This window comes from Scomber scombrus, chromosome 4, assembly GCF_963691925.1.
Source record: "Scomber scombrus chromosome 4, fScoSco1.1, whole genome shotgun sequence".
In the NCBI taxonomy this organism is placed as follows: Eukaryota; Metazoa; Chordata; class Actinopteri; order Scombriformes; family Scombridae; genus Scomber; species Scomber scombrus.
Genome location: NC_084973.1, coordinates 9,387,892 through 9,414,299, shown reverse-complemented (window position 1 = coordinate 9,414,299; position 26,408 = coordinate 9,387,892). Strand labels below are relative to the sequence as shown.

General features: G+C 42.9%; 1 protein-coding gene across 1 annotated transcript in view; it reads right to left on the bottom strand.

The window, feature by feature from the left end:
• Positions 1–26,408, bottom strand: part of hmcn2 (hemicentin 2) — a 43,978-nt gene that overhangs the window by 5,062 nt on the left and 12,508 nt on the right. The window contains exons 14-68 of the mRNA XM_062417071.1: positions 25,567–25,680; positions 25,318–25,476; positions 25,012–25,206; positions 23,927–24,022; positions 23,656–23,783; positions 23,414–23,558; positions 22,945–23,057; positions 21,233–21,392; positions 20,920–21,079; positions 18,324–18,451; positions 17,937–18,188; positions 17,191–17,274; positions 15,154–15,345; positions 14,934–15,064; positions 14,644–14,788; positions 14,245–14,371; positions 13,984–14,141; positions 13,339–13,617; positions 13,112–13,254; positions 12,254–12,404; positions 11,825–12,043; positions 11,606–11,719; positions 11,329–11,516; positions 11,147–11,243; positions 10,891–11,052; positions 10,636–10,749; positions 10,256–10,452; positions 9,806–9,887; positions 9,580–9,711; positions 9,342–9,485; positions 9,064–9,223; positions 8,375–8,499; positions 7,717–7,900; positions 7,533–7,630; positions 6,999–7,277; positions 6,705–6,895; positions 6,141–6,222; positions 5,595–5,731; positions 5,357–5,498; positions 5,126–5,270; positions 4,829–4,956; positions 4,521–4,677; positions 4,288–4,409; positions 4,031–4,195; positions 3,786–3,893; positions 3,539–3,673; positions 3,324–3,458; positions 2,818–3,087; positions 2,540–2,730; positions 2,238–2,451; positions 1,888–2,022; positions 1,603–1,793; positions 806–887; positions 320–490; positions 12–164 (exon numbers count right to left, since the gene is read on the bottom strand). Of these exons, the coding sequence (XP_062273055.1) occupies positions 12–164; positions 320–490; positions 806–887; positions 1,603–1,793; positions 1,888–2,022; positions 2,238–2,451; positions 2,540–2,730; positions 2,818–3,087; positions 3,324–3,458; positions 3,539–3,673; positions 3,786–3,893; positions 4,031–4,195; positions 4,288–4,409; positions 4,521–4,677; positions 4,829–4,956; positions 5,126–5,270; positions 5,357–5,498; positions 5,595–5,731; positions 6,141–6,222; positions 6,705–6,895; positions 6,999–7,277; positions 7,533–7,630; positions 7,717–7,900; positions 8,375–8,499; positions 9,064–9,223; positions 9,342–9,485; positions 9,580–9,711; positions 9,806–9,887; positions 10,256–10,452; positions 10,636–10,749; positions 10,891–11,052; positions 11,147–11,243; positions 11,329–11,516; positions 11,606–11,719; positions 11,825–12,043; positions 12,254–12,404; positions 13,112–13,254; positions 13,339–13,617; positions 13,984–14,141; positions 14,245–14,371; positions 14,644–14,788; positions 14,934–15,064; positions 15,154–15,345; positions 17,191–17,274; positions 17,937–18,188; positions 18,324–18,451; positions 20,920–21,079; positions 21,233–21,392; positions 22,945–23,057; positions 23,414–23,558; positions 23,656–23,783; positions 23,927–24,022; positions 25,012–25,206; positions 25,318–25,476; positions 25,567–25,680 (8,409 nt within the window). The remainder of the gene's footprint in view (positions 1–11; positions 165–319; positions 491–805; positions 888–1,602; positions 1,794–1,887; positions 2,023–2,237; positions 2,452–2,539; positions 2,731–2,817; positions 3,088–3,323; positions 3,459–3,538; positions 3,674–3,785; positions 3,894–4,030; positions 4,196–4,287; positions 4,410–4,520; positions 4,678–4,828; positions 4,957–5,125; positions 5,271–5,356; positions 5,499–5,594; positions 5,732–6,140; positions 6,223–6,704; positions 6,896–6,998; positions 7,278–7,532; positions 7,631–7,716; positions 7,901–8,374; positions 8,500–9,063; positions 9,224–9,341; positions 9,486–9,579; positions 9,712–9,805; positions 9,888–10,255; positions 10,453–10,635; positions 10,750–10,890; positions 11,053–11,146; positions 11,244–11,328; positions 11,517–11,605; positions 11,720–11,824; positions 12,044–12,253; positions 12,405–13,111; positions 13,255–13,338; positions 13,618–13,983; positions 14,142–14,244; positions 14,372–14,643; positions 14,789–14,933; positions 15,065–15,153; positions 15,346–17,190; positions 17,275–17,936; positions 18,189–18,323; positions 18,452–20,919; positions 21,080–21,232; positions 21,393–22,944; positions 23,058–23,413; positions 23,559–23,655; positions 23,784–23,926; positions 24,023–25,011; positions 25,207–25,317; positions 25,477–25,566; positions 25,681–26,408) is intronic.

The following is a 26,408-nucleotide window of genomic DNA, read 5'->3' as shown; positions in this document are numbered from 1 at the left end:
TGACCACTCACCCACACTGGGAGGGATGTTGTCCAAGCGGGCCTGCATAGTGCTGCTGCCCTCCTCCATATTATCTGTAATGTTGGCCTCAAGGAAGGACACTCCAAACTCCCTCTCATTCACCATTCCTATCAGGCTGCCTCTAGTCTTGCGAGGGGTTTCACCTTTCACCAATAACCACATCACAGAGATGGAAAATGATGAGTTAAAAATGAGAAAATGCTGTATCCCTTTACATACCAATAAGCTTGCATTGTATTTATGGGAAATGTCCTTTTCAAATCATATCAAGAACATTAAATGTGAAAGTCGGTCCTACCTGGACAGAGACCGGCTTGACATTTCCTGGAATCGATACTGGGGCCGCTGCATGATCGGCCACCATTGAGGGGTTCCGGGTTGTTGCAAAGTCTGATCCGTTCTTGGAAGCCTTGTCCGCAGGTGCTGCTACAGGGGCCCCACTCCTCCCAGTTAGAGTAGCCGCCATTGACTGAGTCAAAGAGATAAAAAGAGGAACAAAAGAACAAATTGTGGAGTATTGGTTCTTAGTACTTGTACTTGTGCAGAAATATTGTATTTTTAACCGAGACAACCCCCAGTGAACTTATGATAATCTTTTCTCTAAGGGAGGAAAAGAGGAGGAATCAAACAAGAGAGAAATGAAAACTTGCATCAAAGGAAAGAACAATGTGATATTTAAAATAGTTCTTAAAAAGGGAAGCCAGGCTGTGTGGGAGCTATAGTGTAAAACATGTTATTAATTTAACTTTAATATTACGTGTGTAATTATAAAAACAGAACTCACTCTGAACCTTGAGAGTAATGGTCCTCTCAGCTGTTCCAGCCTCACTTTCAGCCACACACTGATACTGCCCTTCATCTGCAGCCTGAAGATCAAACAGGTAGACGAGAAGAGGTTGGTTTAATTGGCACTCTGAGGAACACTTATCTTCTGAGAGTGCCACAGACCTTCAGGTCAAAACTGTGTCTTAGATCACACATAGTTTCTATAAAAGAAAGCCGACATTATTGTAGAAAAAAACTGACATTTTCCACTGGGCAGCCGAGAGTTTATCTCATTGAATTCTTTGTCATAATAGATATTATTGAGCCAGAGAGAGGAAATTTCACATTATAGCGCTCAGTGGGAAGGGCAGTCATCCGTCTGTGAGAAAGTCTCAGCTGCAGGCTGTGCAATTACAGCAGCAGTTAGAGACATAACAAGGTTATGGGCTAAGGAAAGGAGGGCAGAGTCTGGGAACATTCAGCTCTCTCTGTTCGTATCCTCCCTCTGTTGCTAATGCTGTTAGCCTCTCAGACTGAAAAGCTTCCAATCTGATTTACAGTAGGTGGAGGCAGGACGCTGCAGGACAGTCACACACTGTTCCTCCACCCAAGGGGACTGCAGATGAAGCTTGATTTGGTTGAATACTGCTGCATTGTTCTCCAAGACAAGAAACATTTGTTGACGTAATTAGTTTGCTCAAAGTATCTAAATCATTCAAACTTGAGTGACTTTGGATAACAAAGCTTGTTTAGAGAGAGAGGGTAACTGATGTAACATAAGGGGAAATAAAGGGGTAAAATGAAATTTGTATTTACTGTGATGCTGTAAATGACCAAGGATCCGTTGTGAAGTGTTTGCATCCGGAGGGAGCGGAGAAGTGGTTTCCCATTTCGGAGCCAGCGGAGGACTGGGCTGGGGTCTCCGTGGATTGGACAGTCGAGCACAGCAGAGCCACCCTGGATGACTGTCTGAGACATATGGGCTTCACCTTTCAACACTGGAGGCTCTGAAGGCACAACACATTTATAAAATGACAAATACCAAGTTGATGTCACTATCTGTAGAAAGTTCAATTTATGGTCCCCCGACAAGAAGCTCACCTCTGATGCGGACAAATGAGAGCGCTCGGATGGAGCCAACACTGTTTCCTGCTATACACACGTATGTCCCGGCATCAGTCATAGTAATGTTCTCAATGATGACAGAGCTCCTGCCGGCATCATCTACCGTGGCACCTGGAGCATATTTGAACAATCAATCCCAACTGAGTCAACATAGGTACATGGGGAACAACATGGTTTAATTTGTACTTTTTTAGATTAAATATCACAAAATTAAAGTTGACTGCTATTTCATATTATTATATTATGATCTGAAAAACGTGAATTTAGTAAAACTGGCACTGTGATATTTTGGTAGCACTGAGGTGCTGTGAAGCCCTGTGCAATACCTGTGAAAGGAGTGTTGTTGACAGTCCAGGAAATGACAGGAGAAGGTGTTCCCTGAGCGTGGCAGGACAAGGCCAGGCTCTGTCCTTTGTTCAGAGTGACATCACCTGGCAACTCCTTGAAGACAGGCCTCATGTTGATGGACAGGTTGATGTCTTGTCTCACAGAGCCTGCCGCATTGGTGGCCACACATGTGAACACACCGGCATCTCCCAGCTGTGTGAATAAAGTGATTAGAATTCATTCTTAGACCCAATCCTGAACAGAGATTGTGGCTCATAATGCTGATTGTACTCAGGCTCACCTCAGCCCTCTCGATAATTAGCTCTCCTGATCGCAGGACAGTAAATTTGCCTGGACGATTGGGCACGATGGCACCATCCTTCTCCCATGATACTCTGGGTTCTGGTGAACCCTGAGCAGCACAGGGCAGCAACGCCTGAAATCCTTGAATGACTGATAATTCTGTCTGCGCAGGAGGAATCATGGGTGGGACTGAAAGGCAAAAACACCACATATATTAAATCTACATGGTATAGTCAGTTTTTTTTAAAAAAAAACTGTATAAGAACCATAACTCACCTTGAATAAGCAGTCTTATGTCGTGGCTGGCTCTGCCGGCAAGATTTTTGGCAGTACAAGTGTACAGGCCTGCGTCACTGCGCTGGGTAGATGCAATTGCCAAAGTTCCATTGGCAAAGACATGTGTATGAGCACCGTCAACGAGAGGCCTCCTCTCTTTTTGCCAGTTAACTTCAGGTTGGGGCTGCCCATCAGCTACACACTCCAGGCTGACCGGCTGGCCCAGCACAGCAGTGTACTCCACACGAGGCACACTCAGCACTGGGGGAACTGGAGAAACAGGAGGTAAAAATGTATCAATTATCAATGAAGACCGGTTGAAATATTAGCACAATTGGCACACACACAATTTGAACACAAGCAGCCAATTGTTGGGCAACATGGAGAATCTCTCCAAATGTGTGTTCATCAAGGGTGAAGATGTTGGTTATTAAGTGGATTAAATCTGCTGCAGCCAGTGCTTTCTCTAACCACAACCACATCCTGAGAGCAAAAGTCCATATTACCTTGAAGGACTAGTTTGGTTCTGCCCACAGCCACTCCAGCTTCATTTTTTGCCAGGCACTGATAGGTTCCGGCATCACCCAGTGTAACACGAGAAAACTTCAGGGCTCCATTTGAGAGCACAGCCAGCCTGTGACCTGTTAAACAAGCCACATTCACATCAGAATCAAAATCTATGCAGTTTAATTGTATTTTTACAATATTTATATACGTTTACCTGCTGCTATGGGAACTCCCTCTCTTTGCCATGTGATGGACGGTCTTGGGAATCCTTGAACCTCACAGGACAGAACGGTACCATGATGCAACACCACTTGTACTTCCTCAGCCATTGGCCTGATCTCTGGGGGCTCTAAGTTCATGGAAGAACAGATATATTGTTTTACGTGTTGTTATATTTTACCAGAAGTTTTCTGACAGATAATATTAACACAGTGACTTTCAGCTCATCCATAAGAACTCACCTTGCACAGTGAGAGAGATGTGTTTGTGAGCCACTCCAGCTGGGTTTCGGGCTGAGCAAGTATACCTGCCAGCATGACTTGGCACAGCAGCAGTTATCTCCAACACTCCTGCACGGACACAAGTACAAACATAAATATTTGATAAATTATATTCCTTGTCTTGTGCCATTATTATTCCAGTAGACCATGAGGTGTGATAATATGAAAAGTGTCTTCAAAACCATGACAGTTCCTTTGATACTTACCAGTAGGAAGGACACGATAACTTCCTCCTCTGGGGCCCAGTTTGGCCCCGCCTTTCGTCCAGGTGACAGTTGGCTGAGGGCGTCCTTGTACGTGACAAGGCAACACCACCGGAGACATTTTCACAGCTGTGATTGTCGTGACATCATCTTCAATAGATGGCGGGACTACAAGAGCAAAGAGAAAATTCATCAATTCAATTATTTGAAATCGTTTTCTACAGTCTGCTTGTACAATGTACACATCTCAAAATCAATACCTCGCAGGTTGACCTCAATGACCCTGCGCTCCTCTCCAACTTCATTAGCGGCAGTACACTCAAAGTAACCTTCATCCTCATTGGATGGGGACAAAAGAACCAGGGACCCAGAGGACAATAACCTGGACAGAAGAGCACGACTGTGTCAGGTTTAAGTTCTTATGGCTGTAGGATTTGTGATGCATGTTTCTTGTTTATTGAAGGAAGCTATAACCATATAGCTCTGTCTTTACCTGTATGCAGCAGGCTGATGGCTGATATCTAATGGAGTCCCATTTCTTTTCCAGGATACTTTAGGTGGAGGTATACCTGCAGTCTCACAACTGAGCACGGCTCTGATCCCTGTGGTCACTGTCACATTGAATGAACCTGGACCGATTGAAGGACCCACTAATAGAAGACAGAACAGATTCAAAAATGTTGACCACAGTACCTTCATCTCTGTGTTTAAGGATAGCAAATTCAGCTAAAATCATAACAAGGATTATGGGTAATAAAAATAAAAATCTCTTTAAGGCTTAAGTTCTTTTACTATATTTACCAAACACCCGAAGATCCATTCCCCTGTGATCTGAGCCAGCCTGGTTTGACACAGTGCAGTAGTAGCGGCCAGCATCGCTCAGCTGAACTTCATGTATACGCAAGGATCCCTCTGCTAACATGGTATACCTGAAAGAAATACACATCATGCTGAATTTAGAGTAGTTAAACTCCATGGGACCTTGCTGTGATCCATACATTAAATCAGGTCAGAAATGATGTCGCTGTAAGTAGAAATAAAAAAGGATGGATCGCCCTTTAGATTTGTTGAAACAAAACCAAAAAATATAGGACCTACTTCTTGTTATCTTGATTTATGGGGAAGCCGTCTTTTCTCCACATGATCGTAGGAGACACGTCACCCTCAACTTCACAGGGTAAAACTGCATCCTGGCCGATGTTTGCTGTCACCACTGAGCTGCTCTCCTTTATTACTGGTGGTACTAGAGAATCAAAAAGTACATCCATGTTAGGTTAAACATGTAAAACTATTTTTTAACAATAAGCATACATCGACAAGCTAACATACAGAGAATCTCCACTGTGAAAAAGAGACTGTTGCTTCCAGCCATGTTGGTGACCACACAGCTGTACTGGCCGCTGTCCTCAGGCCTGACTTCTTGGATCTCCAGGTACTGTCCCCCCGCCAGTCGCTGAATACGACCACCCAGCTGATGAATGATGGATGGAAGGAAAAGGAAAAATGCGTTATAGTCGGAGGAGATGGCTTTTCCTTCATACCTTTTTTTCCTAAATGTTGACTCTACCTGCATTTTGACCTCATCCTTGTACCACTCTATATCAGGAGGGGGGTCACTATCAGCCAGGCACTCCAGGGTCAGGTGTCCATTAACCGGCACTGTCAGTGTCCTCACATTACCAGAGCCAAGGAGGGTTGGAGGGACTGAAACACAACCATAAATAATTGGATGTTACACATGAGTATGTGATAAAAAAAAAGTATGTTGTGTTTATCGTGTGAAAAAAAAATTTCACATGTAATTTTTACAATGTAATCACCCAAACAATAAGCATGAGAATGGTGCACAGTCTGTAATAAACCTGTCTGTGGAATCCATCAAAAGTCTATATAACTCACTATATGTACTATGTCATATTGCGTGCATGATAGCTGGAAAATGCAATTACCAGACCCAAGTCTGTTTTTACTTTTGAGCATACAGATTTTTAGCCCTGAATGTTCACAGAACTTTATGCATCAGGCCATCAATGCCAGTGGAGGAAGAAGTTAAAGGAGACGGGGGACATGATATATTTCTTCTTGAACAATACACAAGAACAGCTTGTGTCACCTTGGACTCGGACCCAGTGGTTTTTTCCATCCTCTCCTGCTAGGCTGCTGGCCAAGCAGGTGTACAGACCTGCATCCTCAACCTTTAAAGAGAGATCAGTAATCAGCTTGAGTGCTTCTTGCATAACAATGATGTATCGGAAATGATTGATGCTGTTTAAACACTTTTGTGCATTTTTTTTGTTGCATCTTTTACTTTAAATCCATGATGAATAGAATGTTAAATTGTAAACAAATGTAATAGTTGAGCTTCATGTCATGTAATTTTGGCTCTTCTGGTTCATATAAAAATGGTTTGTACTTAATAGGCCCTGTTATTCAGGGACTGGTATAAACAATTGAGTCAATTTAATCCACCTTTTTGTTTATAAAGATGTAATTTCCTTCTTTTCATATGCATCAACCTTGGATTTTAGTTTTCTTTTCACAAAAAAGTTTTCACCATTATTTATTCTGAACAGAGCACAAGTTTACAGCTACTATATGCATGCTTTAACAATAAAATCTACTGTGGCTTCAATTTTACAAAATTAGCAAACTATTGTCACCATTGTTTGTAATTTACCTGAATTTTGCTAATCCTGACAAAGTGTCCATCCTCCTGAACAATATCGGTTCGTTCCAAGGGGCGACCATCCTTAAGCCAGCTGAGAGTGGGAGGTGGGACTCCTACAGCCGAACACTCCAGCTCCAGAGCGCTGTTTACTGCTATGGTCTGCTCTTCTGGCGAGCTGGAGCTGGATATCTTTGGAGGCTCTGGATTAAAAAGAAAGAGTGTTTTGGCTTAATTGTTCAAGTAGTTTACAACTATGGCTTCAGTGTGGAAATGAATTAAATATAGAGATTGTTTTGGGTTTACCGAGAATGGTGAGATTAAAACTTTTTGTGCTGCTTCCAGCCTGGTTACTCGCCACACAGCTGTAGAGGCCAGCATCTGAAGGCGTTACGTCAGGCAGCTGCAGCCGCGTCTCCTGTCCATCCAGCAGCAGGTTGCGGTGAAGTGACAGCGGCTGATTATCCTTCATCCAAGTCAATGTCGGAGGAGGCACACCACGAGCCTCACAGGTTAACGTCACCAAGGACCCCTGGACCACTGTAACCGGCTCCACTGGTTCAACATGATCCACACCTGGGGGCACTACAGAGCATACACAAACATCTTTGTGAAATCTTTTAAAATGCTACGTATCAGCTGAGGGAAAATTCTTTTAACCAAAGGCCCATGTTATGTTAGGGAGTACTATAATTTGTTTGAATTTTGTGCATTTCCTATGATATTTAATGAGAGTGGAGCAAACTACTCCAACAAATCAAACTGTTTATCAGGCTTTACTAAGGTATTAGTAATTGGATTTATGCTGTAACCACAGTAGTTGGTGTGTTATGATGGTACCTTGGACCTGGACATCATAGTTGAGCTCAGCAAGACCAGCTCGACTGCGAGCCACACATGTGTACACTCCAGAATCAGACAGCTGCACAGGAGAAATCCTAAATCGTAAGAAAAGGAAAAACTCAGCCTCAACATATCTTTAAGAATGATCATGGTCAGCTTTCTGTATGTACTCTAAACTGACCTCAGCACAGAGTTGCCAGACAGGAGGCGTGTACGTGGAGAGAGAAGAAGGGCTTGACCATTCTTTAGCCAGCTAATCTGAGGCGGAGGGTTTCCTGCCGCGTGACACTCCAGAGTGACAGCACTGTCCTGCGTGACCTGGACCTCCCTGGGGACAGTGGTCTCACCAGAAATAGATGGTGGGACTGTGAGGAGACAAATCAAACCATTCAACCTTAGCACTGCAGAGTTCTGGTAGCCTAGAGGTCTGTAAAGCTGACCATTTCATCTCAATGTCCCCAGTTTAAGTCAGTCCAGCCTGGGGACTACTGTATGCTGCATGTTTTCACCTTGCTTTCCATCTTGATTTTTCACCTTGCTTTCCATCTTTACTTTTTTACTTCTTTACAACTATTTTCATATTCTAATTGTTTAGTCATTTTTCCAATCAAAAATTTAAAAAAAGCTTCTCAGCATGAATATTAATTGCTTTTCTTTGTCATATATGATAGTAAACTGAATGTCTGTGTTCTGATTGTATATGATTCATCTAAAAAAATCAATGATAGACTAATCAAAAATGAAAATAATTATAAGTTGTAGCCATACTTTTGACCTTAAAGAAAGGGAAAAAAAACTTGAGCAGTAGCACAGATACACAATTACATGTTGAAACTGACCCAGTACAAAGAGTGTGTAGATCTTGCTCTCCTGACCAGCAGGGCTGACAGCCAAACACGTGTATGTCCCAGAATCCTCAGGACTTAGCCTCAGTAAGGTTAGCGTGCTGCCATCAGGGGTCACACTGCACAATTACAAATACACAGCATGTTTTCACATTCATAATAACAATTCAACATTAAGTTTTCCTATCTAAACTGACATCCATTATTTGTTTGCCCCACTTCTGAACCGCAAAATTATTTTCCCATCATCATTATCATCACCGTCCCACGTCTTTCTCACAGTCACACACACAGACATTTGTCTCCTGCTTTCACTGGCTGATGCAGTTGCATTGACAGTATAAACAGATGAACAGCTGTAAAACAGCTGCTCTTACTGTTCCCCATGATGAAATTAGACAAGGGACTATAAATGACTTCATTTGTCTGTCCACAGATCCCTCTTTATGCTCATAATTTTGAGTGCTAATGCTTAGTATTTCATTTCCCAAACATTAAGGAATGACAGGGATTGATTCTTTAACTGCTTGTCAAACAAACTAAACTGCTTTCAATGAGCAAAAGCTGCTAACTGAAGTTATGCATTATATACATAATAGTAATAATATTACTATTATTGTTATTTCATACGGTTCTCTCTGCTTTTAAACCATGACAGTTAATAAGTACTGTGAATGACTTACGCTATATGACGAGCCTCTGATCCCTCTAAAGTCACTCCATCTTTCAGCCAGCTCAGGTGGGGTGTGGGGGTTCCAGTTGCTCTGCACTCCAAGGTCAGCTCCTCTCCCATGGGTGCACTCACATCAGATGATTGGTCAGAGTCCAAGATGGTAGGCGATACTGAGTAAGGTAAAGATTACTGCTAAATTCAAGTAAAATGCATTCTTTCCTACATGATAAGTATACATCTCTAAGGTGAGTGTCATTCATTTTGCTCAAATTTCAAATAACTCTTTACCCTGCACTGTGAGTGTGTAGTCTTTCTGTGTTTGCCCCTCGCCATTCTTGGCCACACAGGTGTACGTCCCAGCATGAGACAGAGTGAGAGGCCCCAGCTCAAGCCGGTTCCCTCGAATGGACCACTGCCACTGCAGACTGCTCTCTGAACAACAAACAAGTTTACTTACACCAGCTGTCACACATGACATGACAAGTTCATACTATTCAAATTTCCCCTTTCATTGCATTCCTCTCACCGATAGGAGTTCCATCTTTGAGCCAGGTGATGCTGGGCACAGGGACCCCAGAGGCCTCACAAAGCAGGGCCACATGGGAGCCCAGGGTGTAGTTTAGAGACTCCTGGAGAGGCCCATCCAAGACAGGTGGAACTGTAAAAATACATTTGTATTATATTTGATAAATTCCTACCACTCCCTTTTGGAGACAAATTGTTACTTTAAGTCACTGTCGGGGTATTCTCACCATAAACTGTTAGCCTGAATGTCCTGTCTGTCTGGCCTGCCACATTGGATACTTTGCAGGTGTAAGTACCACCATCCGCCATCTAGGAACCAAAAAGAAAAGGCAGTGTGGTGAGGGTGGACATTTAAGTAAAAAGGAGGTCTTGGCTCATTCCTGCATTACTAGCTTATGCACATGATTAGAGTCAAGTGGAATAACCTGGAATGGGATTAAAACACTTGCAACTGTCTCCAGTTTCCTGAGTTGTTTTCAGTCTGTATATTTTATGAGATGAGTGACTAATGTACACTGAATAATGTACAAAGGAAATTCAATAAGTTCACTCTGTATAAGACTGGAATGTGAAATCAGTGCTGGCCTTGTAAAAACCCAGTTTGAGTCATCAAAAGACTCTTTTTATGTGTTGTTTTCAGCCTCTAACGTGTATGACGTCAGGACATTTTTCCTGACCTGCAATCCTGTGATCTCCAGCTGGTGACCAGCCATCTTCAGTCCGTTCCCTTCAGCCAGTTGCAGCCCGTTTTTATACCATGTGACCTCAGGCTGAGGGATACCGTGGGCGTCGCATCGCAGGGTGACAGAGGAGCCAACCAGCGGGGTCAGCAGGTCTGACTCTGCAGCGAGACGGGGCTTGAGGGTGGGCAGCACTGTTGGACATAAGAATGATCTCATTGTGGTTCATTCAGAATTGGTATGATTCACTCTTAAACTCTATGTGGTCACAGCTGGCTTATGGTAAACTGATTTTTTTTGTTGAGACAATGTTCTGAGATTTGATCATCTGTATATGTAGCTGAATTGTGCAGATGGCTCAATGTGTGTACTCGCACCATAAACACCGAGGAGAATACTCTTCTGGTCCTGGCCAGCTGAGTTGGTGGCTGTGCATACGTATTGTCCTGCATCCTCCAACCTCGCCCGGGGCAATTGCAGCATCTGGCCACCTACAGTATTAAAAAAACAATAAAAGAATGATACAGAAGGTAAAATGTACTACAGTCTCTGTGCCATAATTAGATTCAAACTAAATTAATTCTCCTAATTAAATCAGGTCAATCTGAGTTTTCTGGTTCCTGAGGTCTGACCTGGCAAAATGTGAATGCCAGTGCTGAACTGAAGGACCTGTCCGTCTTTGGTCCAGGTGATCTCTGGAGGGGGGTATGCTTGGACATCACACAGCAATGAAACCATGTGGCCCTCAATCACACTAACCCCCTCGTCCTTCTGGCCTATTATCTTTGGAGGCACTGGAAGACAAACCAACAGTTGCATTGTGCATTTAGATGACATCGTCGTCAGTCATCATTAAAGTGTTTTGAATTTTGGGCTTTTATTCCTCACCTTGCACTGTCAGACTGAATAGCTTCTCAACTGTCCCAACCTTGTTTTCAGCTACGCACAGGTACCCCGCCATGTCTGAAACCTGGACACTGAGGAGCTGAATGATAGGAATGGAATGTTATTCCTCAATACAGCATGTCCCAGTTGGATCTAGTGTTGCCTAAAAGTCAACACTGGCTCACCTGGAGTTGTGTCCCATCCTCACTAATGAAGTGCTCCTTATCTGTGTGCACTGGCTGCCCGTCTTTCAGCCAGGATATGAGTGGAGCTGGGTGTCCAGTCACATCACAGTGGAGGACCACAGTGTTGTTGACCACTGCTCCTATTTCCTCCATAAACTCCTCTGATGCCCCCATGATCACAGGAGGCACTGAGGAGGTGAAACAACAGATGATTTTGTATCATTTCCAAATAAATCCCTTTTAATTAAAATTACAATATGCACATGTGGTTGCTTACCCAGGACCTCCAGTCCAAAGTGCATGCGGTCCTCTCCTGCCTCATTCACAGCTTGACACGTGTACTTTCCAGCATCTTCTTTCTGCACTCGAGCGATTTGCAGCACCTGTCCACCTGAGAGGACAAACCCACACAACATGAGATTTGCCCATGAATGTTAAGTCTCAGTCACATGTCTGCTTTAAATGAGATCTCACAGGAAGGAGAGTTTCTGCTGACCTGGAAGTAGTGTCACTCCATCAGCTGCGGTGAGCTTTCTTCCATCCTTATACCAGCTGAGTTTGGGTGGGGGTATGGCATTACTCTCACAGGACAGGCTAATGGGATGACCCAAAACCACCTCCCGCTTCTCAACCATGTCCTCGTTGTTATCCTCATCCTCATGTCCCAGACCCCAGGCTGCTTCCCTGTTAGTCACGCGGTGGAAGATTGGAGGAACTAACGAGGCAAGCATGTTTTTTTGTCAGTTCAGTCTATATCAATTCAAGATCATCAATTCCTAAAATATAAATCTTGGTTATACTAGTTTTGTTTAACACTGGTAACTCACAGAAAATGGAGACTAATGACTATTAGATGTTTTCATTTAAAGTAAAATTACTTGAACCATGTTTCTGAGGATAAATGCAAATATTTAACTGAACACACCGTGAATAGAGACATGAAAGTCTCTCTTGTCTTCTCCTGCAGAGTTGGTGACCACACAGGTGTACTGCCCTTCATGGGACAGCATAGCGTTCTCTATGTGGAGGAAGTAGCCACTTTCCTGAATGCCGGCATGGAAGTTTCCAGTCAGAACCTAAAGGATAAATAAATAAATAAAACATCAGATGATATATTCTTAGTGAAAAAATTGTACGTAGTATTTGTGCATTTAGATTTTAATGTTTTAATGTTGCTACATGAGTGGACATTCAATATCAATGTGGGTTTCACAGGTCAGATGATCATAATGCCTTTAGCATGTGCTCAAATGTCTTGCTTTTAAAAACCTCCAGCCTCTATTGTGTTTTAAAAAGAAAAACACCACCAAGCTTATTTAAAAAAATTAAACATGAATCCAAATGTTATACAACATGTAATCCCCTCGTCTAATCCTCCCTAATAGAGGCCCTGCATAACATGCATGCACAAACACACACACACACACACACACACATACTGAATGATGGGTGTGGCAAAATATTTCAGGTGGACATGAAAATTCTGTCAGTCAAGCCAAAAACAAACAAAGCAGTATTATTACATGTTTTTACGTCACTACATGTCTTCACTGTATGCTTCTTTTAGTCATTTGCTATATTTAACTGGCTTACTCATGGCTCAAAATCTGGAAAGTGGAAGTGGGTTGTGCAAGCGGATGTAAGTCCTATTGAGGGTGTTGTAATTCATACTGGTTGCCAGTAGAGGCTGACAGAGGCTAGAACATGCACATGAAAGCCACTTGACAGAAATCAAACATTTGTGATTTAAGAGATCCAGAGCTTGTAAGGATGAAACACCAACCTGTCCATCTTTGAACCATTCAACCTTAGGCTCAGGGAAACCTTTAGCAAGGCAGGAGAGAGTTAAACTGCCATTGATCCGTACTTTCTTTTCCTGACCACCGAACGTCAAGGATGTAGAGTCACCTTCTATCTGCGGTGGGACTGATTTAAAAAAACCCACACAGATACACCATTAAAATTCTGGTATAAACCATTTAAACTTGTAAGTGTGTGAATGTGTCTTACCCAGAACACTGAGAGAATATTGCTTTACAGCTGTGCCTGCTGGATTAGTGGCCCGACAGGTGTAGAGACCAGTGCTGTCTCCCTGTGCTGAGCCCAGTCGCAGAGCCTGCCCACCACGGGTGTATGTCAGCTGGGGGCTGGACACGATGGGCTGGTTGTCCTTCAACCAGGTGATGCTGGGTGTGGGAGAGCCTTCAACATCACAGGGCAGGACTGTGGGGAAGCCCAGCACCACTGACACCTCTGAGGTCTCACTGGGGCCCTTGATGGTGGGGGGAGCTGGAGAAAGAGATCAACAACTCATTAATATGTAACAGCCAGTAAGATTTATATTGGGGGACCTTAAATACAGCAATGCAGTGTGTGATACTTTGGACAATCACAGCACATGCTGCAGCACTCACCTGTACCACCAGGTATTATGAGTAATACGTAAACTGTAGAGGCCAGCTCTACACATGAATTAAATATTATGTTCAGTAAAGTTCTTTCCTAAAACAACTCTGCTACTACAGCAGTTTTGAAACAGAAATGAACTCAATAACTCACTAACTTATAAGGCCAAAGTTGTTGTAACTGTATGGTTTTTCATTAGGATGTCTACACTTTATCATAGTAAAACAGAATAAGGAGAAAGGCAGACACCTTGCACTGTAAGTCTGAACTGCCGCATCTGAGTTCCTGCATTGTTACTGGCCAGACACTGGTACAGTCCCTGGTCCCTCAGCCGTACCGACTTCACTTTTAACACCTGGCCATCTTCCAGAAACTCCACATGTGGGTCTCCATCACGTGACAGAACCCTGGAGACGGGGAAAAAAAGACAAATCAGATCAATACAAAGGGCACTGCATCCTCTGTGTAGTGCTGAATGTCACATCAATAAACTGTTAGGGTGATGCTTACTCTCCATCGCGGCTCCATTCCACTCTGGGTGCTGGTCGCCCGCTTACTCTGCACTGAAACTCCACCTCCTGGCCCAGCACTACGGTTAACTCCTGCATCCGGGATGTTCCTGAGATCACTGGCGGGGCTGGGACAGTACACGCATGACAAGAACAGTATTCAGTGAACAGATCACATCATTAAAAGTGTTCATTTCAGATAGTTCAGCTGTTAATGAGGTAATTGTCATTGACAAAAAGCAAGTTTCATTAATTAAACTCTTTAAGTTCCTTGAAGGCTTTAGATTGCTGCTCCAGGAGTTTTTATGTTTACTGTCAGTAAATGCTTTCTTGAACAATCAATGTATATGCTCTGATATATATGTTAAACATAAGTGTGCTTACTGGTTAATAAGCTCACCTTGCACCACTATGTTATATTCTCTTCGTGCTTCTCCAGCTGAGTTTTGAGCTGTGCAGGCAAACATCCCTGCATGTTCTTGCTGGACTCTGTAGATTCTGAGCAGCCTATTTCCATTCTGCAGATACACCCCAGGGCTGTCCACCTAGACATACAGAAATCAGTACAGTCATTGCATAGTGTTACCTTTTAATTAGAGTGATATCCACTTTGGTGACATCGTACAGCTACATATAGTCAAGATATGTTAAAAAGTTTTACGTGTACTGTAAAAGGGAAGACAAACTCACAGGATGACCATCTTTACTCCAGGTGATTATTGGGGAGGGGATCCCAAAGGCATCACAGCCCAGAGTGAGAGGTTGCTTCAAGGTGACAGTGAGGTTCAGTGACTTGCCATCATCTTGGATCTCTGGGGGAACTGAAGCAGCACACAGAGAAAAGGAACATTTGTGCTTTCAGTGGTTCACAGCGACCTTTATCAACTGTTAATATTTCATTAAATCTCACCATTGACTTTTAGCCTGGTCTTTCTCTCCACAGAGCCCGCCTCATTGGTCGCCACACACTTGAAGTCCCCGCTGTGACTGGCAGACGCTTTGCTAATTAAAAGAGCGCCATCCCTCGCCACAGAAAACTCTGATTGTTCAGGGTGTATCTCCAGGCCATTTTTGAACCAGCGTACCTTGGGACGAGGTGAACCTGCAGGTGCAGAGAAAATGAAAAGGATTTGGAGTGAGTTAAAAGTTAGCTCTATTGATCACGTCTGACAGGAAGAAAAGTTACTTCTCTACAGGATAATTTAATGGGCAAGCGTCCCAGATTAGAAAAAGCTGCTCTCCATGTATCAGTTGGACAGCAGGGCAGCAGGGGAGACTTTGCCAAAATGGTTTGAGTTCTCTCTGCCTGCAAGCTTGAGAGTCACGTAAAAAGTAAGATACTGTATTTGACATTAATGTACGATGAAAGATTTAAAACACTAGCATCAAGATTTATTACCAAACACCGGTGAGAGTCTTGAGCAGTAAGTGGTTCAACAAGCAGTTAAGAGGCACTGGTGTGTAAACTCAGGAGCCTGAAACAGATGTTTTCTGTGGATTACTAGGTGAAAAAAGCCGGAAATGGTCAAGAGACGACAGGTGGAATGGAGAAAAGGTGGAGGGGCGTATCTTGCACCCAACACAGTTGACTGCCAGGTCAAGGACAGAACACCAATGAAAGAGCAACACAGTGGAGTGAACCAAATGCCACTGCTCTGGCTATTTACAGAGGTGTTACATATAGAAACACCGCAGACGAGCAAGGGACATCAAACGCAGCACCCTTTCCCAATCCAGAAAATAATAATAACCACAGCAGATGTAGCACAACTAAAGGTGATGTTTTCGTCTGTTGCCTCTCTGAACACATGTTTATAGTTAAGAAGCTCTGAAGCGAATTCATTATCTCATTGCTGGGAGGAAATGCATACAGATGTTCTGTTTTATATGTTAACAGATCTCATTAGTAGACTTTGAATTTATTTGCTGGGTCTGACGAAGTCTTATATTATCTCTTCCATGTGTTTCTCAAATAATTACCTCTATCAAATGCAATGTGCTTGTTGGTGAATTAATAATATCTCTCTGGCAGAGAGAGTGCTTTATCTCCCTCATTCAGATAGATCTCTTGAGAACAATGAGGGGATCCTTGTTTCCTGCTGCCGGCAGCCTCTCTGGAGTGTCAAGAGCATCAAGCATTTCTGTGTGAGTCCTCTGAGGCTTGGTACAGTCTCCCTCCCTGCCTGTCAGCCAGTATGACTTGGATGGATTGAGGGCTAGTGTAGCTTCTTTCTTCCTCTTCCTGTGCTTCACAGTGCACCTCAGACATCTCTGTCCTTTATCTGCCAGCAGCAGCCTGTAATTAGGATTCCTCTCCCAGCAGGCCCCGACGCAGAGGAAAGCAGATGTGGCTCACTGAGGCAGCAGGCAGACTTATGTTCCAGCTGTTGCTCCACATTAAACGCAGTCCTCACCTTCTCTCACCAAGTTGGTTACCATGGCACGGCCCCACACAAACAATACCTGTTTGCATGGGCTTTCAGAGGGTAAGTATCCATCAGTGCATCTGCAGACATTCCCTAGCACTCACTGTCTTTTTGAGAAAACAGCTAGCCCTCCAAATCCCTCTGGGATGCTTCCTTGTTCGCACAGAGATGTTAAAATATGTAGACAACAACTTGTCTCTGGGTGCCGGGATGAAAAGAAGCTGTACCTTTTATGGTGGCATGAATTGGGTTTTTTTTCCCAATGTGACAACTAAAAGTCTATGGTGACAGTGAAACATTCCTTTGATGGCACACAAATACACATATCTGTCCTACATTTAAAGTGGAGTTTTCTTTTGCTATGTCATAAAGATAATCCTAAATAAAACAAAACACTGCATCAATTGTAGGGTTTCATTCTGACTGTAAATTGTGTTTCATCTTCACACTAAACTTTACGCTTGTCCTGTTCGTTTCAGTCAGTCCGAGGCTCACTCATGCGCAAACCTTTTTTTTTTTACCTTCAGCTGGACAAGGGATGATGACCTTGCTGTTCGCTACTTTCTCCATGATGGCATCTCCAGGTTCTGCAAAGGATGGGGCCTCTGTGAAGATAGAAAAACACATTCAAAAACGTGTGAATTGCTGGTTCAAAGTGTTGATACAGTGAACATGAGATAAAAAGTGTAATGAGGAATGAGTCAGACAGGTTGTATTATCAATAGCAGCTCCAGTGTAGGTAAAGAAGTGAGTGGGGAGAAGCCTTTTGGTGCACCTAAAGATCTGCTGCATGTGTAAGATTTTAGACTTCTTGCAGGTATTTTTTTAAAATCAGCTGATACCTACTTCAGGCATCTTTTTGTTACAGGGAAATGATGCTGATTTATGCTCATGAAGTGACTCTTGGGTTCTGATTTATGTGTCCTCACATTCCTAATTAACCAAATGTTGGACGTCCGTTGGAAAAACAAGCAGATCTTTTATACAAGTTGATAAATGCTTACACGACTGCTTATCCTTTTGCAGCATAGAGCTACTGTACTGTACCTCAAGGGAGGACGAGGAGAGTCTAAAACTGGGGCACTGTCAGTGTATATAAATGTTCAAATCACCAGTACTAAGAAATCGTTATTTAATTAGATCTTACAATGCAAGCATGGTTTGAAAGATACTGTACATGTTGCAAGGTTTTTGTTAAATTTTGTTTATTCTTGAGGTGAAAAAAAGAGCCGCAACGGAAGAGAAGAAGTGAGCTGCAGTTATTCACCGAGAACTTCCAGCTTGATCTCCAAGGTCTCCTGTCCTGCGCTGTTCCTGGCCACACAGCGGTAGGTACCCTGGTCAGCGAGACTGACCTGCTGGATCCTGAAGGGCACAGTGTTCTTGACCCCAACAGGAAGTCCATTGTGAAACCAGCTGACCTCAGGGCTTGGCTCTCCCTGGACCACACATGGCAGAGTCACTGTTTGGCCTATCAGGGCTTTCAGGAGGGAAGGTGCTGGCTGAATTCTGGGTTTAGCTGAGGACCAAAAAAAACTAAGTAAATACATGTCTTAGCACATTGTTTACTGTTAGAAGTGGTGTATTCACATGTCAGCATTATGAAAAGGGAAGTTTTAAGGTTTCTGACTTTCTAATGAAGCCCCACAGTTACCTTGAATGTGTAAATTGTAGCTTAGGGACACGTTGCCTGCTGGGTTTTCTGCAGTACAGGTGTACAGTTTACTATCAATCAGGCGCACATCAGTGATCTTCAGAGAGCCTGAAGGCAAAACAGTGAACCTGGGAAGTGGTTAGGGGTCAAGGGCAAAGAGATGGAGAAAACACAACACTTTGAGTCACTGAAGATTGTTTGGGAAAATATGTGTTCCTGTTTTGAAGTAATATTTTCCTCTAGTGCCCTGTTTTCACTTCAGAACATGCATATATGTAAGAGCACAAACATCACAGAATATTTACATTGGTTATCCAGTGTTTATAATATAGGGCAGTTGGTATTACATACTTTATGACAATAATGTATATTTTGATCTCAACCTTGAGCTTCGTCGTGTGTCAGTGAGGACACATTTCCAGATGCAATTTGGCTCTGTTACTATTTTTGGTGGAGGAGGATGAGCTGATAAACAGATTGAGACAGTGAATTCCCAGTGCAGCTTCTGCCAGAGGCTGGCTGATTAAGTGGTACAGTAGTATGTAAAATCTTTAGTTAATATGTACAGTTGTTTTATTGTGGAGGAAAGACTGTCCAAGGTGTTTTTAATTTTAAATTAGGATATTTTCTTCACTTATTTTCTTCACTAAATCATTCAGTAAGTTATAAATGCAAAAATATATGAACAAGAAAGCACTCAATGGAGTCCAGACTTCTTCCAGGGTCTACTAATCTCCCCAGGGAGTTGTTACTTTCAAAATTACCATTGTCCAAGGTAATTACAGTATGAAAGGGTAGCTGAAGTTTGACCTGATGACATCACTGTGGGAAAGATCAGAGGCTTGGCAAAAATCAATGGATTTCTTCTTGTTGGGAACAGTAATGTGCACAGCAACTACTGTGTGTATTATTTAAACAGATCATTTAAAAATCCAAAGGTTAGCTTGATGGTGGTGCTAGATGAAAGGTCATGCAGGTCACCGTGATCGATGTGTTTCAGCCTCTTGTAAACAACAATCTGGACAGCAAAGTTTATGCTAATCCAGCCATTAGTTTTTAGGATGTTTGTCTGTGACAAACATCCTAAAGATGTCCAGATGGAGGCGATCACATACACTAACCCCCACTCCAAAGTATGCTTTGTATCAAAAACAACAGCAGTTAAATGTGGGTTTAAAAGTTAAATGTAGGTCAGCAACTTAAAAGGGGTGTGTGGTAACCTGAATTGCACCAGCAGCTTTCCAGCTGTATAAATGTATAATGCGCACAAATGTGAACACACCTCTGTGATTTATCTGAGTGTGTCTGCTAAGCAACTGAATTATAACAATAACATGTTCATGTAAGTGGAAATTAGCTGGAAGCACAAAAGGCTATCTATTTCAGCTGCACATATGGTGTAATACAGTTCCCTCACCTCCTCAAACAGCCTTAGGAGAGGCAGCAACAATCAACACTGAAACCAAGCGACTGTTTCTGCAGTGGTCAATCTGTGCTCAGACTGGAGCACAGCAGCTCGGCAGCGCTGTGCTGACAACTGACACAAGCTTAGGCACACAGGACATGAAACACCCCTTTCGCCCATCCATCAGTCCCCACGTTGGTGTCAAGTCATCTGTGTACACAGTCTGACACAAAGGCTAACTGGGACAAATTGGCCTCATCAGGATTGGGTCTAGCCTGCACAAAACCACTGACCCAGTGGAGGACAGCTCTGTGTCTTACCCTGCCCCTCATCTGTCTTTTTACTACAATAACCTAAAACCACGGTTATGGCAGACATCTAACAGCCCACTGATCCAAGTTGTTTCAACAATCGGCACCCTCTGGTCATTTCTTCTGACCCGCAGAGTGTAGCTGGAGAGAATGAGTCTCCCTTTACACCGCTTGCCTGTTTCCGCAGGTCCTGCATATGCGAAGCATGGGCTGATGTGGGGGTTGTTCACAGAGATGTGTTATTCTCATCAGTAAAGAGTCAGCATGTTGTTTTACTGCTGAAGCACCCCAGGGAATCCCAACATCAGGCAGACAGGGCTTGTATCTCTTCCTCTGTCAGTTAGCTTTCCTCCCCTCTTCCTGGCATCCCCCACGCCAACCCCACCTTTTCCTTCTTCCTGGCCCCCACACAAGTCATACTGTATCTGAGTCAGTCACCACAGCTTTCAACCCCCTCTGTCATTTCTTCTATCTACCCAAAATCAATTCAGTCTGGTGTCTGGCCCAAAGAGTCTGTCTGTCATCTATCCAGTCCGTGTCCCGAGACAGCCTGCCTGTCTGCACCCGGAGTGACCACACATGAAAGCGGACCATGTGGTACCAGATGTTCTTCCTCAGTTTAGCCGACAAGTGAAGCCCGCACACAGCTCTCTAGCAGATTGTTGCTGTTGCTGCCTCTATCGAGTTGCCCTTCAAAAAGGATTCACTAAATTAACTCCAAACATTAGCAGCGGCTTTGAATGGCAGCCAGTTCCTTGTTAAAGCTGAGTCACACGTTAGCTAAATCAGAGGTAAGGTAGGGTGAGAACATTTGCCTTTTGTTACACATTTAACTGATTTTACTACATCATTGCCCGAGTGAGGTAATACTTCCTCTTACCCAGCTGTGACGGGGGGGATGGGATACCCATTTCTGCTCCATGTGATGAGTGGAGAGGGACTCCCCTGGGCCTCACAAGGTAGAACAACCTCTGTACCCACCTCTGCAGCCATTTTCACTGTGTTGTCATGACCACTCACTCCCATTATCTTGGGTAAGGCTGGAGAAGATGGAAAATAGTTGTAAGGATATCATATAGGTTCTTGTTCAACATGTTTAATAATTCTAAACACATTTTGACTCAGAACATCATCCATAGACATAAAACACCGCTCTGTTTGGGTGACTGTGGTCAAACATTTATTAGCCTTACAGTTAACACTGAGCTTGATTTCTCGACTGGCATAGCCCACAGAGCTGGTGGCGGTGCAGATGTAAATGCCTGTATCGTCTGTGGTGGGGTGGGGGATGTGGAGGTATCCTTCAGGGTCAGACTGGAGAGAGGTGCGGTCCTTGGGCAGAGGCTGCCTCCCCTGGAGGAACAGCAAGCATTAGACGAGAATATACCGCAGATAAAAGCTGTCCGCACATGAGCGTAGAGACTCTAAGCTTGGTTTAAGGTTTACAGCTCAACCTTTGATGTCTGAAATAATTACAGAGCTCCCCTTTAGTTCGCTCTCCATCCCCAATTCGCGTGCACAAGAATGCGGCCTTCTGCACGGGTACTTGCTTTGAACATAAAATTGCTTTTACAGATTCACTTTTATCTGACAAGAAAATAAATTTATTTGACTCTGGAGCACTACTCAGAGCATGTTCAGGAAAAGGCAAAGAAAAAAATTTGGCTCACATCAACAATATGTAGGAAACAAGAGCATGTTGACCCAAATTAGCAATGCTGACTATGTAATGTTTTTATTCTGCTGTATTTATTTTTTTCATGGGCAAAGTGAAATAAGCAGGCGTACTCCTCTATAAATGACTATTAAGGATGACAACTGCTGATAGAAAAAGCATCTGATTGTGCCTGACAGGATCATATTTTATCACAACATCCTCTGAGTATCTCTGCATTATTTATAGCTTTTCTGCTGTTATTTTAACACAATTTCTGAACCAGCAGTCAGTGAAAACTAAGCAGATGTGTAGTAGGGCACATGCAGTCTGATGATAAGATTCCTGGGTAAATTATGTTGTCTTTGGCCTCGTACAACAAGCTTTAATGTTTTCTCCTTAAGATATGATTACTGAAGTTTGTATTAGGAAGTGCTGTGAGAAAAGATTTAAATAGCTTCCTAGGGTACAATAAAATACTGAGTGATTTCTCACAGTCAAGCAACAATATAGTAAGGTTGCCATGGTTACATCCTTCCTGGTCAGGTTAATCAAATCTTGATTGCAATGCAAACTGTTATCACTGGTGGTGTTTTTAGAGTGTTCTCATACTATTCTTACAAATCAGAGAAAAATGAGGCCAAACTGGACTGAGGATGAGAAACTTTTTATTAGATCATTTAATGTTTAATTTTGAAGATAATGTATCCATAAAATAATTGTATTTAATTAAAGCAATAAGGAATACATCTTAAATATTTAGTAATTGGTTGGAGCTTCAAATTCACATTATGTTGAACCTTTTTGAAACCTTTTTTATTTATGAATATATCTTAAGGATATGACTTAAGAGAATACATTATTAGATGAAGATGAAGATAAGTACTTTCTCACAGGCAAGCACCATTGTGCTTGTGCTGATTGCATTCATAGCCTGCCGACAACTGGTTTGTCTCAAAGTTGCGCTGTGAGCACCTTGAGAAAATGTTTTATCCATCACCATCGCAGCACTGTATACTGATCTGTGCTTTTGTTTCAATGATAAAAGTTGCATGGTGGCTGTAAGTTCAATAATTATTTAAAAGGTCTTAATGATGATTTACTTTCAGATGAAGGGATGCCAAGTGTGATCTTTTGTAGACAAAGTTGTGGGAATCAGAATTAATCCATTAGTCATATATGGATTTGTGAGATGCAGCCAAAATCATCATGTAGAGAAGTAGATTTGGTCTGCGAGTGTGACATCTTTACCTTGGACCAGACAATAGTTGGCTTGGGAACTCCGCTGGCCTCGCATGATAGTGTGATGGCTACGCCCTCGTTGGCTATGTAGTGGTAAGGACCAGCGTTGATCTCAGGGGGCACTGTGAAGGAAGTAGGTCACAAAACACAGCTGTCTGACTGGCTGTGAAGAAGTGGGTCCACAGCATTATCACTGGCCTTAGCCAGCCAGCAGTATCAGCGCTTCAGACATTTCTTCATTACAAACCGATGATGAACCGTAATCTGGCCTGTCTGTCATTATCCTCCCATGAAGAAAATGACCCCAATCATCAAAGCATGCAGTAAATTGAACCCTCTCACTATGATGACAGCAGGTGGTCAAGTCATTGACGTATTGCTGTTTTCCACAATTAGTCAACACATTGTTGGCCTGACTGTCTAAACTTGCCAGCGTCTCTAACATGGAGAGAAACAGTGTTGGAGAATGGGGACTTACTATGGACCTCCAGGCTGACTGTGATGTTTGTGGAGCCCGCTATATTCACCGCAGTGCAGACATATGCCCCAGCATCCTCTGTGGTGGTTCTGTCAATGTACAAACTACCATCACTCCTCAGGAACATTCGCCCATTTAGCTGAACCTGTGCAGGGGAGTAAAAAAGGAGTGCTGTCAACAGAACTGTCGAAATTATCTATAAAATGATTCATATTCAAGAGTTAGTTACCAGCCAGGCTTACAGGTTTTCCATTATGGGACCAGTGTCTTTCCGGCAAAGGTATTCCATCCAACAGCATGCAAGGAATACTAAGGGACTGGCCGATACCGGTGGTGATGATCGGGGTACCTTTGGCCAAAAGAGGGGGCTCTGCAGCAACAGATACAGAAGTAAAGATAGAAATATACTAACAGCAGGAACACATGAAAAGATTTAAAGGCCACAATCAGATTTGGAGTTCCTGCCATTCTTTGTAAAGTGCAGAGGGAAAAAAAGAGCCTAAACAAGCCTACCCAGTCCAGTGACACTAACTCTGGCTTCGGTTTTGATGGTTCCAAACTGGTTCTTGGCCTCACAGATGTACAGCCCTTCATCATCCAGCCAGACACCTGATGTCAAACACACAGTAAAAGATCAATGAGGATACTTTACAGACATACAGCACATTCTATACAGCTGAGATAAGCAGCATCTCTACACATTGAGAAAGAAACCAGTTTGTCTAAAAGAATAAGTCCATGCTAATAGCAGTTAAGTCCTCCACTCAATAACAAGTGGTATTATTGGTTTGACTGCGCTGTAATTAGGAGTTAAAAATAGAAAATAAAGGGATTAATAGGTTTGGCTCAGCTGCCAGCCTCTTGACACACATGCCCCGCTCAGTAAATTCTCTGGATATCGCATGTTGGAAGATCAACATATGATTCAGTTCTTGTGTTTAGATAGTCGATGTCCTATTTAGACGATGTTTAAATAGGTGATGACAAGACATTAAGCATTAAAGCAAAAAGTAAGGAGCCGGGGGGGAAGAGGGAAGATGGGAATTTGTGCATGACACACTATGGACACGTTTTGTAAAACAATGGCAGGTAAAAAAATAAAATAAAGCCATCTGCAACAGATTGAGCTAATTAGGTCAGACGGCAGCCATAAATGGAAACAGTGACAATAGCAGTCCATGCAAATATGTCTGTTCCTCTCCAATATAATAGTAGGCACACTATAAACATTTAGTCTCAGGAGCACAAAGGATCTCCTATAGTGGCCAAGATTAGTCATATTGCAGGCGGGAAGGCCTCCAGAGTTCACAACTTAAATTCCCTTCAGCCTAATGAAAACATAGTGAAGGAGAAATGAATGGACAATGGATACTGAGTGTCTTAGTGAGAGCTATCTAACTAAGTGATGGTAATGATATCATGTAGCAGCTCTCTTAATAAAATATTTAGAATTTGATATGAAAGGCTGCACCTGTTCTATGTATAATCACTGAGAAAATTTCAGTCATGCCAGTCAGTGAAAGGCAACCATGAAGTTGTATTAGCCAGCAGTGCAGACCAAAGCTCAGTGTTGTGATAGTGCTCTATGAATAACTCACTCTGGATTAGAAGGAGTCCGTTCTCCAGCAGCATTGTTCGACTGTGGCTTTCTGTCCTTGTAAGAATCTGCCTGCCATCCTGTTTGCGCCAGGTCACTGTTGGCTGTGGATAACCTCGGGCAACGCAGGGGAGGGTGATGTTCTCCCCTACGTTAGCTGTTACGTCAACTGGTGCCTCAGAGAACAATGGGCCCGCTGTGGAGGGGAGAGTGGTAAAAAGCCAAATTTTCCTTTGTTTAAATGGAGGAAAAAAAGAAAAAATATATATACTCTTTTTGTAACATTTTAGTATGCAGACGCTCTCACCTCCAACCTCCACGCTGACAGTGCCAGAGGACGTTCCGGCAGGGCTGCTGGCCACACAGCTGTACTGACCAGCATCCACCTCCTGCACCCCTCGAATGTGCAAAGTCCCGCGGCGTTCATCCTGCTCAACAAAAGGAGCAGACCCCACCTCAAGCTCACCTGCAAACACAAAGAAAACAAAGCTGCGAGTCTTTACCATGGACATCCTCAGTCATATTCATGTACATACTGTGTTTGACCTTAACTTACCTTTGAACCAACGGACAAGGGGGGAGGGAATGCCTTTGGCTTGGCACTCCAGAGTAGCATCACCCCCAACAGCTACAAGCACAACCTGCTGTACCACTGTTATTGTAGGCACCTCTGAAGGAAAAAATGGGAAGTTTAAGATGCAGTTTAGTATTTTTTTTAATTTTTATCTTTTTGTATGCAATTCTACTATATATATGGAAATAATAGTAAAGTACTATTGACCAGCAAAGGCTGTCATACAGTCTAAAAAAAACATGCTTACATTTCACACACATTTTGTTTCAAGAGAGCAGGGATAGATATGATTGGAGCAGGCAGACATCTGAGCTTAAAGAAAGAGATAATCTACAGAATCTTACATGGCTCTCACTGCCTTGACAGATCAATGTTGTTAAAAATGACATTCAGAGACAAAAATGTGTTTAATACCAGTACGCCCCAGGAAGAGGCTGCCACACTCCATCAGTGTTGAGGTTTGTGTCAACCACTAACTGACAGCCGTGACTGAAACTTAAGGCCTACAACTGTCAGCGCTCACAGAACAATGAAAGAAACATCCTATTGTGTGAGACAGGTCAGCGTGTGGTCACACTCCCTTGTGCTCTGCTCAAAGCTAGTGCACAACTCGCACTGGATATTATTCACAGATTTGTTCAAACTGAAAGACAATGAAGCAACACAGACAAACAAAAAGTGCTGCTTCATTTGAAGTCTGAGAATTATTGCTAAGATAAATTATTACTTTTTAATTATTTCCTTTTTTTTCAATGTGAATAAGACTTGGTAAAAAGAACAATTAAGGCATATGTCATCATGAAATCTGCAGCAATATGTTGATT